The sequence below is a fragment of the Panthera tigris genome, chromosome B4 (genome assembly GCF_018350195.1).
Source record: "Panthera tigris isolate Pti1 chromosome B4, P.tigris_Pti1_mat1.1, whole genome shotgun sequence".
Classification (NCBI taxonomy): domain Eukaryota; kingdom Metazoa; phylum Chordata; class Mammalia; order Carnivora; family Felidae; genus Panthera; species Panthera tigris.
The window spans coordinates 24890023-24905300 of NC_056666.1; the positions used below are offsets into that span (position 1 = coordinate 24890023).

Below are 15278 nucleotides of genomic sequence, written 5' to 3' on the forward strand. Positions count from 1 at the left end.
GCGACTTCTGTTTATTTCGTACCTTGCTTTACAGTCTGTGCCCAGAGGAGTGTGTGCCACAATGCAAATGTTCAAAAAGTACTTGTGAAGTGAGAGAACTGATGGCACACTTTTAACACCAGAATGGAGGCTTATTATTACTGTTGTCAAAAAGAAAGAAGTGTTAACATCTACCTCTTTTCTACCCTCCCTCTTTTCGTAAGGTGATCTGTGAGATTGTTCTTCCTATCAGGACCAAAATGGCTAACAAGAAATGTGGTTTTAATGACTCTTCCTGGATTCTGACTCCTTTTGCCAATCCGTGCCCTGCCTCTTGAAGAAATTCTGGGCCGAAGGATTGTGTCTCAAGGCATCATCCAGGAAGTGTGAAGATAATGAGACCTACAGTAATTCCAGTGTGTGATTCAGGTCAGATGCCCTCGAGAAAATCTTGAACTTTAGAATCCTTAAAGCCTTTTTACTTTCATAGAACATAATATATTCTTTTCAATTATTTATGCAAAAGAGGAAAGGAATGCTGATATTCTCTATTGATATTAGAAAAACAGTAAAATCATTTTAAACCTACAATTGCCAGGAGTATCAGCTCTGCACAGCATCAGATAATAAGTCTTTTATTGCATGGTATTTTCAAAGTATGTATATATATATACACACACACATATATAAAACAATAACAGATATCAGTTATGAATTGAATATCAAATAAAAATAATTATAAATGCTTATATGTTCTTCATTATAAGTATAGTTGTGTTGTGATTTATTCTCTCTCTTTTTAGATACTCTCAGCTGATACTTAAAAATTTTTTTTTAATTTTTTAAATGTTTATGTACTTTTGAGACAGAGAGAGAGAGAGAGAGAGAGAGAGACAGCATGAGTGGCAGAGGAACAAAGAGAGAGAGATACACAGAATGTGAAGCAGGCTCCAGGCTCTGAACTGTCAGCACAGAGCTCAATGAGGGGCTCAAACCCATGAACTGTGAAATCATGACCTAAGCTAATGTCGAACACTCAACCAACTGAGCCACTCAGGCGCCCCTATTTTTTTTTTTAATTTTTAAGTAACCTCTGCACCCAATGTGGGACTTGAACTCACAACCTGAGTCAACTAATCATATGCTTTACCAAGCATGGTAAAGTAAAGTGCCAGTCAAGTGCCCCTGTAGTTTTTTATATGGTGAACAAATTCTTTAACTTTAGACGGTATGACCATGTACTTTGACGAACACTAACTAACAAAGTTATACCTATATCACCCCCAAGATCTTTCTCCAAAAAGAAAAGGAAAAAAGTAGGGTGGGGGAGGCAAGAATAGAGGGTGAGAGTCATACTATTTTGCAGATTTGCAGCATAAAAGGATATTATTTACAGTGCTAACTTATTCTTTGAAATTTGAAGACAAAAATGTTGTATGGAAGAACTTTTCTGAACTGAATTTACAGGCAATTGGCATAGTATATACATCAGTCTCTCTTGCAATTTCCTTGGAAACCTATTGTTAAAGCAGAGTCTTTCTGTTGTTATTTTAGAAGGTGTAAGAGCCAATCAAGGGGATTATAAGATCTTTTTTTAAATATTACATTGCTATTAATTTATGAAGAGAGAGAAAAGGGATTTCCCAGATATGTTGAAGTCCCATATTACTTCAAAGCTTACTTCAAGGAGACGAACTAGAGTGAGCCCAAACTGGAAACTTAGATAGCAAAATGAATGACATAAATAGGAAAAAGAATAGGAGGCTTCTATTTCCAGCTCCAATGAGATAATTGAGAGAAAGATGGTCTTCTTATTCTAGATGATGGGACAAAATGTGTTGAGCCACTATTTTCAGAAACTGGACAACAAATAGTGGAGAACTGTGATCTCTGGAAAAAAAGAACTATGAGGTGAATCATAGAACCATTCTGACCTTCTTCTTGGGGACATTTCCCAGACTGCAGCTCAGGAAGGAGAAACTAGGCAAAGCACAGCATTTTCTCTAAGCTGAGGAGACCAAGCCGAATTAAGGGGGAATGAGGTGGCCAGAAGATGTGCAGCTGAGTGCCAGAGAGGAGGAAACTATGGAAATAAAGTGCTTCAGAAATGTGCACAGGGTTCCCTTCAGTTTGTCTTTAAATAGTCATAGATTTGAAGGAGGAACTTCCATGCAGTCAGGCAAAGCCTGTCTGGAGTCCTTTATTAAATACTTAATCACACATGCATGGGATAAAACTCCATGAGCAAAACAGAATTAGAGAAATATATGCCAAAAAGTTGCCAGAGCTCATTCAGAGCTGGGGGATGTTTAAGTTTTGACCAGCCAGACTGCAGAGTCCCCATTGACCCCTTGGGGCTTTCAGTAGGAATTCCAGAGAGTTTTGCCTAATACTATGGCAAAATTAGCCCTGGACTAAAGACTACTCTAGACTTGCCATAACAAGGCTTAAAAACAAGTCTTGAAAGGATCAACCTGGTATATAAATTACTTCCTGTCAGATCGAAGTCCAGTACTGTTTAAAGGAAGCCAAAAAATCTAGTACTCAACATATATACTCTCCCAAGGTCCAGCATCCAATAAAAAATTACTAGGCATGCAAAGAAGGAAAATATGACCCATAGCTATGGTAAAAATCAACAAATAGTAAATAGTAGCCAGAATCAATGATGGCTCTCAAGTATCATCACCTCCTGATATTCATACTCTTTAGTCTCCTTGCACATTGAGTTAGAATTAGTTGTTATGACCAGTGGGGTGCATTAGAGGTGCTCTTGTGTGACATTCTAGGCTAGGATAATTGGATCACTTGTTCTGGGAGAAGCCAGCTGCTACATCACAAGCAGCCCTGTGATGAGGCCCACATGTAGAGGAACTGAGGCCTCTCCCAAATAGGCAGCCCAACTTGCCAGCCACATGAGTTAGCCACCTTGAATTTCCAGTCAAGCCTTCAGATACACGTGTCCCCAGATGACCTCTGACTAAATCTCATGAGAACTGCAAGACAGTACATCTAATCAAAGCCATTCCCCAATTCCTTAACCACAGAAAATATGAAAGACAATAAATGTGATTATATTTTATGCCACTGAGTTTGGGGGTAATTTGTTAGGGGATAATAGAGGACTAGTATAGACATTGGTACTGCTAGTATAACAGAACCCAAAAAATGTAGAGGTAACTTTGGGACTGAGCAAGTAGGGAAAAACTAGAACATCTTTTTTAAAAAAAACTTTCATTAATATTACAAAAAATTTTTTTTAAATTTATTTGTTTTGAGAGAGAAAGTGAGCAGGGGAGGGACAGAGAGAGAGAGGGAAGGAGAGAGAATCCCAAGCAGGTTCTGCACTGTCACCACAGAGCCCAATGTGGGGCTTTAACCCACAAACCATAAGATCATGACCTGAGCTGAAATCAAGAGTTGGACACTTAACTGACTGAGCCACCCAGGCGCCTCATAAGGTAGAACGTGTTAAGGAGACTTTTTTTTTTTTTTTTTTAAATTTTTTTTCAACGTTTTTTATTTATTTTTGGGACAGAGAGAGACAGAGCATGAACGGGGGAGGGGCAGAGAGAGAGGGAGACACAGAATCAGAAACAGGCTCCAGGCTCCGAGCCATCAGCCCAGAGCCTGACGCGGGGCTCGAACTCACGCACCGCGAGATCGTGACCTGGCTGAAGTCGGACGCTTAACCGACTGCGCCACCCAGGCGCCCCAGGAGACTTCTAGTGAAAGGCAAAAGGCCTTGGAATTGCTATTAACAACCCTGTGGCCCTCAAGGAGGTTGCCACAGAGGCATAAGGTAAGTGAGAAGAACATTACTGGAGACTGGTGAAAAGAAAATCCCTGCTCTGTGGCGGCAAAAAGTTGAGAGGCACTGTTCCATGGGGTATCATGAAAACTAGAAAAGACGCTGACTGGATGATTAAACTAAGAATCTTTTTTTTTTTTAAACTTTTTAAAATGTTTTATTTTTGAGAGAGAGAGAGGGTGAGTAGGAGTGGGGGAGGGACAGAGAGAGACAGGGACAGAAGATCCAAAGGAGACTCCATGCTGACAGCAGCAAGCCCATGCAGGGCTTGAGTTCACGAACTGAGGGATCATGACCTGAGCCGAAGTTGGACACTCAACTGACTAAGCCAGCCAGCCACCCCCAAAAAAGTAAATTTTAAATAGGAAACATTTCTAGGAAAACTCTGTGCCCAGATGATTTCACTGGTGAATTCTACCAAACATTTAAGTAAGAAATTGTATCAACCATATGTCCTATATTTCAGAAAACAGAAGAGGAATATTTTCCAGCTCATTTCCTGAAGGCAGCATAACCCTAATATCAAAACCTGAGGAAGACATTACAAGAAAAGGGAATTGTAGACCAATATCCCTCATGATCATAGGAACAAATATCATTGACAAAATATGAACAAAACAAAGACAGCAACATATGAAAATAATAATATGCCATGACCAAATGTAAGTCATCTTAGGAATGCAAAATGGTGTAATATTAAAAAGTCATTCAACATAAATTGCCACCTTCACAGATTAAAATAAAAAAATGACATGATAATCTTCATAGATGGACAAAAATTATTTGACAAAATTCAATACCCATTCATGGTAAAACATCTCAGCAAACTAGGACTAGAAAGGACCTTCCTCAAACTGATAGAAATAACTATGAAATATCTCCAGGTAATCATCATATTTAATGATGAGATATTGAACATTTCCTGTAGAGTTGGGAACAAGGCAGTGAAATGCGGCCTTTAGAATGTTTTCCCACATTTTACTGGATGTTTTAAGCAGTAAGCCAAGTAAGAGATAAAGATTCTATTGGAAGAAATAAAATGGCCTTTCTGTGACCTTTACATAATTGCACAGATAAAAACTACTACAGAAACTACAAAGATCCACACAAACTAATAAATGAACCTAACGAGGTTACACAGATAAGGTAGGTATACCAAAATCTATTGTATTTTTATGTAGTAGTAAAAGCAAAATGGAAAAGGAATTTAAATTTATTTACAATGCCATAAAGATAAAAATATTTGGAAGTAAATCTACCTAAATCTGTAAGATATTCCTGAGAGAAATTAAATTAGACATAAATAAATGGAGAGATAAACCATGTTCACAGATTAGAATATTCCAAATGGCTAAGATACCTATTTTCCCCAAATTGATCTGTAGATTCACCATAACCCAGTCATGAACCCAGAAGGCTTTCTGGTAAATTGACAAGTGATTCTAAAATGAGTATCTAAATGGGAAGAACCTAGAATAGCCAAAGTAATTTGGAAAAGAAGAAAAATGCTGGATAAATTATACAACCTGACTTCAAGAGTTAATATATAGCTTCAGTAATCAAGGCACTGTGGCACTGGCATTAGAACAGACAAACAGATCAATGCACAGAAACAGAGCCACACACAAATTGTCAATTGATTCTTTGACAGAGGTCCCAAATTAATCCTATGCTGAAAATGTAGTCTTTTTACTAATGATGCTGGGACAACTGGATGGATAATTATTATGGGAACATAATGAACTTTTATCCACTTCTCAACAAATATAGATCTATGGATCATAGACCCAAATGTAAAATTAAACTGTTAGCCTTGAGAAGAAAACATGGATGGATTTTTTTTTGTGATCTTAGAATAGGCAAAGACTTCTCAGGGAGGACACAGAAAACACTAGCCAAAAAAAGAGATAAATTTGATTTCAAAACTTCAAAAACTTCAGTTTGTCAAAATACACCATTAAGAAAAGGCATACAAAGCCCCAGACTGGGAGGATTAATAATAAGTTGTACTTTTACATAATAATGATATAGGAAGTATAATGAAATTAATATTCCATTTATATTATAGTATATAAAATACTTGAATTTCAGGCATAAGCTTCTAACAATGAAACAAAAGCTGTCAGTACAGAGCCTGACACGGGGCTCAAACTCATGGACCGCGAAATCATGACCTGAGCCGAAGTCGGGCGCTTAGCCGAAGTCGGATGCTTAACCGACTGAGCCACCCAGGCGCCCCTAGTAAAGATATTTTAATGTAAGACTAATTTTTCTTAGGATATTTTAAATAACATTTTTAAATGGGATTTCCAAGCCAAGGAAACATACCTTTGTTTTTAGTTTATTGACTATTTCAAATAGTGTGTTTTTACCAGATTGGATTGTGGCAAGCAGGAATTCTGTAATTGGTCTTTGATTTGTTAGTGGATATTCAAACAAACCTTCAAAAAAAGGTTAAGAATACTGGAATAAAAATTAGGCCATGAGCAGCCCCAAATACCATAACAAGAAACATAATCTTAAAAAATGTCCTGAAGATGTATGCTTTAGTTGCAGATAAAACACACACCCCTATTACTGTTGAAACTGCACTTTGTAACACTGGGTAGCCTAGCAGATACAATGCCTCAATTATTTTTTGGTTTACTGAGGGTGTAGAACTGGAAACAAATGCGTAAGAAATGTGTGCAGAAAAATCGAAAGAAAACCCTATACAAATGACAAGATTAATCATGGATACGGAATCAAGATTGACATTCCAGAATGCCAAGAACCCTGTTACTCCCACAATCACAGAAGCAATAGCAAAAGTTACCCACAAGGAACACAGTGGATGAGGAATTAACAATAAGGAAACAATGAACCTATGTTCATGTTGAGGATGCAACAATGACATTTCGAACAGTGTTTTCTAATATTGCAGTGTACTGATCAAAATATATGAATGCCGGGTTGTACACCATTAGGGGAATTTCACACTTTTCGGCTATGCTTCGTAAGTGGAATAACATCATCTTATTGGTTGAAGAAGAAACGCCGATGGTCTGAATGAAGCCCCGGGAAGCAATGATTTCGTGTGAAGATGAAATATTAATATCATACATAAAAAGTGGAAAATTTGTTAAAAAACTGGGCAAACTGTTTATAAAAGTATTCTTATCATTTACATCTTGCCCGCTATTTTCCATATATTGCACATACTCTTGTAACCAAAACTCTAACATTTTTATCTAGTCACTGTTTTCCAAATCTACCAGACATTTTTCCAGTTTTTGCCTAGCATCTTTATCCCAGTAGTCAAGAGTTTCAGTAACAATAACCATAACCCTGGGGCCATAATCTGAAAAATGTTCTTCTACATTAAAAAATGGTGTGATGTAGGAATCGTCACTTGTCAAATTTCGAAGGTCTAACCCTTCCTGCACTTGGAAACACCCATATATACTACTAATGATGTACAAAATGTATAGAAGCACTACAAAAAACTTGGACTCAGTGCTTGCGAGAAAAGGGCCAAAATAGTCTCTGAAGAACAAATTCATTGGATGGACATCAGTTTCTTGTTTATCTGGGAGAGAATCACATGGGACACAGCAGGACTTTTTAAATGAGGAACACTTTTGGTCAGGAGTTTTTGGCTTTTTCAACCAGCGTAGACAGACTACTTCTCTTTTACCATCCAGGGCCATAAATGCTCCAAAACAGGTGATGTTATAAAAATAACAAAAGAACAGGGTTGTTCTGGTATAAATGCAAAAGTATTGTACGGACCTGAAAGAGGTCATCATCCCTGTATAGAAGGCCAGGACGTTGGTGATAGTGGTGATTGTAATGGACGCTGCCACTTTGGAATAGACACTGGACAGCCGCTGTTTGATGTTATCCATGAGGCTGGTCTTCTGCCAGGCAGAAATCATTATAAACATATCATCAACCCCAACACCCGTTAAAAAAACAAAGAATATCAAATATCAACTTTACTATTTAATATTAATATTAAAATATTAATATCTATGAAAAATTAAACACATAAACTCGAAGCATCTTCTTTTTCCATCTCTTAGGTCTTATTTATCTTGCCTGATCTGTGCTTTGATACTATTACTTTCTCTGTCACTTTCTCTGGTTGCTTCTGAATCCACAACAGAATTCATCCCTTCCTCTGTAATAACTCTGTGCTTTATTCATACTCTTATTATTTGTATGTAGCACAGGATACTCTACTCCTACTCTTCATTTAGGGTGTTGTAATGATGAGTCAGGAAACCTATTGTAGGTGTTAGTCAAAGCAGGATTAGCACTGTATCTTTGATTCTACTGGATGACTTGAAAGACCATTTTCTCTCATAAACCATCTTAATGAATGCACAAACACACGAAGCCAACATTCTGTTGCTTAAAATATAAACTGGACTTATCTATTGTACAGTTAGCATCTAACCAGCAATGTTTTCACCTCTCTCAAGATTTCTACTAGAGTTGACACTACTTTCACTCATGTATACCTTTGTTTCCATGTATATTGATGCAAACTCAATAAAATAAATAAGGAAATTAACTGCAATAAAATGCTGATCTAATTTCAATTTGGGGGGATCTTGTGCATGGATTACATGGGAGGGTACTGGGAATTGCAACTTTGCCTCTGATGTTTTACGGGTATAATCAAGAAGACAGAAGAATCTGTATTGACACAAGTCTAAACATTCTGTCATAAACTGCATCCTGACATCCCATGGCTTACCAGCTTTGAGGATTTCACTTGGGCTCAGCAGCACAAAAGGGAAGAATCAGAAGTACTAGGGACCAAGAATGAACTCTTGATATGTATTAGGTATTGAAAAACTAGTTTTATGATTTATAGAAACTTACTCAGAAATTGTCCTTGAACACTTCTTGAGTTGCTTAAATCACACACACACACACACACACACACACACACACACACACACTCCTATGTACACACGGACTATTCAGTGCTGGTTTATATTAAATCAATTATATACACTTTAACTATAGTTATTTATGGCTGTGGGGAATACTGAGTGACTAAGCGTGGGTGTGTACTAGGTAGGTGGGTCCTGAAGAGTTAGAGTAAATAAGTTGACATCCAGCAAACAGCTTTTCCACTGTGTCCCCATGGAAACCAAATACTATTCCTTCCAAGTTCCTTACTTTCTAAAATATAGAATGGATAAAGAAGATGTGGTTTATATATACAGTGGAATACTACTTGGCAATGAGAACGAATGAAATCTGGCCATTTGCAGCAGCGTGGATGGAACTGGAGGGTATTATGCTAAGTGAAGTAAGTCAGGCAGAGAAGGACAGATACCATATGTTTTCACTCCTATGTGGATCCTGAGTAATTTCAGAGAAGACCACGGGGGAGGGGGGAGGGGAAAAAAGTTACAGAGAGGGAGGGAGGCAAACCATAAGAGACTCTTAAATACTGAGAACAAACTGAAGGTTGATGGGGGGTGGGGAGAGGGGAAAGCGGGTGATGGGCATTGAGGAGAGCACCTGTTGGAATGAGCACGGGGTGTTGTATGGAAACCAATTTGACAATAAATTATATTTAACAAAAAATAAATAATTGGTATCGCTTTAAATTAAAAAAATAAAATATAATATAAACACCTTTGTTTTTCATGCTTATTGTAAAATAAATTCTGGAATTACAGGAAAATGCAGAGAAAAAGTATAAACAATAGTGATTCCACCCTGCATTTTTATGTATATCCATCCAGAATTTGCTCTATACAAATATGCACATATAACTGTATCTCTCTATTTCAAACACCTGGTTTCATAGCCAGCATTTTTCGTTTAACATATATCTACCTCCTTTTGAAGACTGAATATGATTCAAAAGTATTAATATGCTGTGTTTGAGTTGACCAATCCCATGTTGATATTGAATTAGGTTTTCAAAACTTTTCCGTTCTAAGTAATGCTGAAATGAACATACTCGTTTTGCTCTTTGAGCACTTGTCTAATTGTTAAGACAAATTTCTAAAAATGGAATTGCTAAGCCAAAGATATTTGCTGTTTGATGTTTAAATCTTTTGATTTGCTGCAAAATTGGATTTAAAAAAGTGTGTAACAATTTATAATTTTCTCCCGGCAGAATGAGTATTCATTTATATACAACCTTCCTCATATCTTCAATCTTGCTAATATTTATTAATTTAATAAAAAGACAAGGTATCTCACTTTTGGTTTAATTTGCATCCATTCATTAATTGAGAAGTCAAATTATTTTTTCCCTCTACTTCCAGTGATTTATAGTTTGGATTTTGGATGTGTGTGTGTGTGTGTGTGTGTGTGTGTGTGTGTGTATGTGTGTGTGTGTGTGTGTGTGTGTGTGTGTGTGAACTGCCTGTTCATGTCTCTTGTCTGTGTTTTTCCATTTGGGGTACTAGATTTTTCTGCCTCTAAACACACACACTTCAAGTTGATTTTCTTCTCTCCTGTAACCTCATTTTGGATCTGTGGAGCCACCTGAATATAATTATTTTGCTTAATCTAACATAAATTCCTTCCCTTATCTACCCCATACCCCCACATACACAATGTGTAGCTTCACATTTGGTTTTACTCACCTAGAATAAGAAATGGTGAATTTGCAACTATGATCACCAATGGCACCCCAATGTACATCAGGCCAAGGCCGTTCACCACTGCCAAGGCAGCAGAAATCATTCCAAAGGTTGCAGCCCACATTTTGTTTCATACACAGTCACACCTGTACATTTGGAGGGAGAAATCATGGAATTTGTGGTGGTAGCTTCCACACTGAAATTCCATCAGTTTATAACATTCTCGACTTGGACATCTGTTCAGAAAGCTCTTGGGCAATAATTCCCATACCTGTCTGCTGAAGACCTTTAATTCCAAGACACTGTTCCAGACCAAGTGGGAAAAAGGGCGGAGGGAACAGAAAAGCTGTGAATCAGTACTTTTACCAAACTTCTGAGCAATTCTTCTGCAGCTGGGCAAGCACAAATTCACTCACCACCAGTTCAGAGCCATAAAGATATACCAAATACTTCAGATGGTTAATTACACCCTGATCTTCAAAGGGTATAAATGGAATACAACAGCAAAGGGAGGGCAAGCTCTAGCAGAGAAAGTATCCATATTCAGTGCTCTTTTCACCCACCCTTGACTCCAAGTAGCCATAGATGCAATTCTAAACAGCTCTTGAATTTGAAAACCAGTTCAATATGTATTGTGATTAACAAAATGTATGAAAGTCTCCTCCTAAAACGTTTTCAGGATTCTTGTCTACTGGTGAAGCGGGCTCTAGGAAAGTTGCTACTAATTACAAAAGAATTAGAAATGTAGTCCATTTTTGGGGCGCCTGGGTGGCTCAGTTGGTTAAGCAGCCGACTTTGGCTCAGGTCATGATCTCGCGGTCCGTGAGTTTGAGCTCCGCGTCGGGCTCTGTGCTGACAGCTCAGAGCCTGGAGCCTGTTTCAGATTCTGTGTCTCCCTCTCTGACCCTCCCCTATTCATGCTCTGTCTCTCTCTGTCTCAAAAATAAATAAACGTTAAAAAAAAAAAAAAAAGAAATGTAGTCCATTTTTAAAAAAATGTTTATTTATAGGGCACCTGGGTGGCTTAGTCAAACAACTGACTTTGGCTCAGGTCATGATCTCACGGTTTGTGGGTTTGAGCCCCATGTTCAGCTCTGTGCTGATGGTTTGGAGCTGGGAGCTGCTTTGGATTTGTTGTCTCCCCTCTCTCTGCCCCTCCCCTGTTCACTCTCTCACTCACTCTCTCTCTCTTTCAAAAATAAATACATGTTTAAAAAATGTTAAGTTTACTTATTTATTTTTGAGAGAGAGAGAGAGCACAAGTGGGGGAGAGGCAGAGAGAGAGAGAGACTACCAAGCAGGCTCCACACTACCAGTGCAGAGCCTGATGTGGGGCTTGAACCCATGAACAATGAGATCATGACCTGAGCCAAAGTCAGACACTTAACCAACTGAGCCACCCAGGTGCCCCTCTAGTCCATTTTTAATAACACAGCCTGTGCCTTTTTCTTTGCTGGACCAACAAAAATGGGAATATATAGGCAGCATTTTAAAGTATGGATTCAGCACTTTACCTACCCAATAACCACAATATTACATTTGAAAATATTGACAACCACCTCTGGTTTTATATTTTGCTTTTTTGTTAACTGCTTCAAAACAATGACTTATACTTGTCTCTAGATATTTTGAGGAGGAGAGAGAAACTAAGTTTGGATTGAAGACTAGGAGAGTCAACTATGGAAACAGAAGCACTGATTCTAATACAGCAACATGACCATGACCTTTAGGCAAGACAACAGTAAAATAGCTAAACTTTCTTATTCTGCAAAAAAATTTCTACACCATGGTTTTATTTATTTTTTTTTCAACACACCAGTGCTATGAGTTAAACTCAGGGCCCCAAACCAACCACATGTGCAAAATTCCAGAGCAAAAGTAAAATTCCTTGTTAGAATAAAATTTGATTATAATGAGTACTTTCTTAAAACAACAATGTTGGTTTATAGCAGTTTGAAATAAGAAAGTAACAAAGATGGACTTTGAAATCAGAAAGATGAATGAGTTACATATGACATTCCATCTTTCAAGTGTCTGGATTTTTTGTATAAAATTTTCAGATGATGTAAGGGAGGGAGTGAAGTATATTATTGCCTATAGTGACTTTATTTTTACTACGTGCTGAGTTGACTTTGTCTAAATGATCTTTAATGTGCAATAGACAATGGAAGGAAAGATTTGAAGACGGAACACTGTAGGAGTTTAGTGAATACACTTGCAGATATTCCGGTCTCCAAGAAAGATTTTTTTTTTTTAAGTTCATTTCTCTTGAGAGAGAGAGGCTGACAGACAGAGACAGAGAGAGAGAATGGCAAGCAGGCTCCACACTGTCAGCGCAGAATCCGAAGTGGGGCTCAAACCCATGAACCACGAGATCATGACCTGAGCCGAAGCCTAGAGTCAAGACGCTTAGCTGACAGAGCCACCCAGGCACCCCTGAGAAGGATTTTGTTTTAAGCAGTTTATCAGAATGACCTAGGGAAGTCTTAGAACTTTAGATCTCCTGGAACCTGGCTATGCAGATCCTGATTCAGTAGGTTGGTAGGGAAGCTGCAGAATCTTTATGTCTAAAACCTTCCCCATATGACTCCAGTGCAGGCAGCAAGATGGCCAACCTTCTGATTTTTTTATTTACCTGACAGGGAAGGGCTAAATTAGAACTTATTATACTTAGACAACAATCTATATGTTTGGTAAGAGATCCACATCTTCCTTCAAAGGTAATGATGTTTCTCATAAGTAAACAACAGTTTACAGTGTATTTGAGAAGGGAAAGATTTTCAAGCTTGTTTCAGAAACAGATCTAATATTTGGTGTAAATGTTGTCATGTCCAAAATGTGAGACAATTTTGAAGGAGTCAAGAAGATCAATATACCACTACTTGCTGTAGAATGAGGTTCAAGCTAGAGCATATACTTGAAAAAGTTTGTTCATATGGCTTCACAATCAGACAATAAATACGGAACCCTAAAATAGGTGCAAATAAGGGTTCTGTGTGAGGTAAATGCATATGTGCAAGGATAACCTTCATATGTAAGTGTAAATGAGTCAGGCAGCATGGGCAATGTCTTAGGGACTGTCTAGGAGGCTGTTGCCCAGAACAGAGATAAGGGATTCTCAGTGCTAACAGAGAGGTAGGAGTGGGAGATGTCCTAGAATTTACAAACACACTCAAAGGAGAATTGGTTTTATTTTAAAGCCTAGAGAAGGCATGTATTGAAGCATCGTGGCAGCAGCTGTGCCTTAAGGATTTCCCTCTTCCTTTTCTTTTTCTCCTTGGACATGCTCCAACTAACTTAGCAAGATGGGAAGCAGGAAGAGAAGGGATAGAAGAGGGCTGGTGAACCAACAGAATGGGGGAAGATACTTGCAAATGACATATAACATAAAGGCTTATTATCCAAAATCTATAAAGAACTTACCAAACTCAACACCTGAAATAATCCAGTGAAGGAATAGCCAGAAGACATGATTAGACCAAAGAAGGCATCCAGATGGCCAACAGACACATGAAAAGATACTCAACGTCACTCATCATCAGGGAAATACAAGTCAAAACCACAGTGAGATACCACCTCACACCAGAGTGGCTAAAATTAACAACTCAGGAAACAACAGATGTTGGCAAGGATGTGGCGAAATGGGAACCCTCTTGCACTGTGGTGGGAATGCAAACCCTCTTGCACTGTGGGTGGGAATGCACAATTGGTGCAGCTGCTCTGGAAAACAATGTGGAGGATCCTCAAAAAATTAAAAACAGAATTACCCTATGACCCAGAAGTAGCACTATAGGAATTTATCCAAAGGATACAGGAGTGCTGATTCATAGGGGCACATGAACCCCAATGTTTATAGCAGTGCTATCAATAGCCAAAATACAGAAAGAGCCCAAATGTCCATCAACTGATGAATGGATAAAGAAGATGTGGTTTATATATACAATGGAATACTACTTGGAAATGAGAAAGAATGAAATATTGCCATTTGCAACTACGTGGATGGAACTAGAGGGTATTATGCTAAGCAAAATTAGTCAGAGAAAGACAAATATCATGTGACTTCACTCATATGAGGACTTTAAGATACAAAACAGATGAACATAAGGGAAGGGAAGCAAAAATAATACAGAAACAGGGAGAGGGACAAAACATAAGAGACTCTTAAATATGGAGAACAGAGGGTTACTGTTGTAGGAGGAGTTGCGGGAGGGGGGATGGGCTAAATGGGTAAGGGCATTAGAGAATCTACTTCTGAAATCATTGTTGCACTATATGCTAACTTGGATGTAAATTTTAAAAAATAAATTTAAAACATTTAAAAAAGAAGATGTGGTTTATATATACAATGGAATACTACTTGGCAATGAGAAAGAATGAAATCTTGCCATTTGCAACAACGTGGATAGAACTGGAGGGTATTATGCTAAGAGAAATAAGTCAGTCAGAGAAAGATATATGTTTTCACTCATATGTGGAATCTGAGAAACTTAACAGAAGTCCATGAGGGAAGGGAAGGGTAAAAAATCATTTCAAACAGAGAGGGAGGCAAACCATAAGAGACTCTTAAATACAGAGAACTGAGTTGATTCCTCTGGGGGGGTGAAGTGAGGGGGGGGTGAGGTGAGGGGAAAATGGGTAATGGGCATTGAGGAGGGCACTTGTTGGGATGAGCACTGGGTGTTACATGTAAGCGAAGAATCATGGGAATCTACCCTGAAACCAAGAGCACACTGTGTCTGTTGTATGTTAGCTAACTTGACAATAAATTATATTCAGAAAAAAAAAAAGGAGAGAACTGGTAAGCTCCTTTCTCCCCATTAAGGGCTATCCCATGCAGCATGCTCTAGCAAAGGGTGCTGGAGGGCACCTTAACTTTAAAGCAAGTT

General features: G+C 38.2%; 1 protein-coding gene across 1 annotated transcript in view; it reads right to left on the minus strand.

Annotated features, from left to right (window-relative positions):
- Positions 1-15278, minus strand: part of PTCHD3 (patched domain containing 3) — a 49959-nt gene that overhangs the window by 23730 nt on the left and 10951 nt on the right. Inside the window, 1 exon segment of the mRNA XM_042991287.1 lies at positions 10396-10538. Within this exon segment, the coding sequence (XP_042847221.1) occupies positions 10396-10538 (143 nt within the window).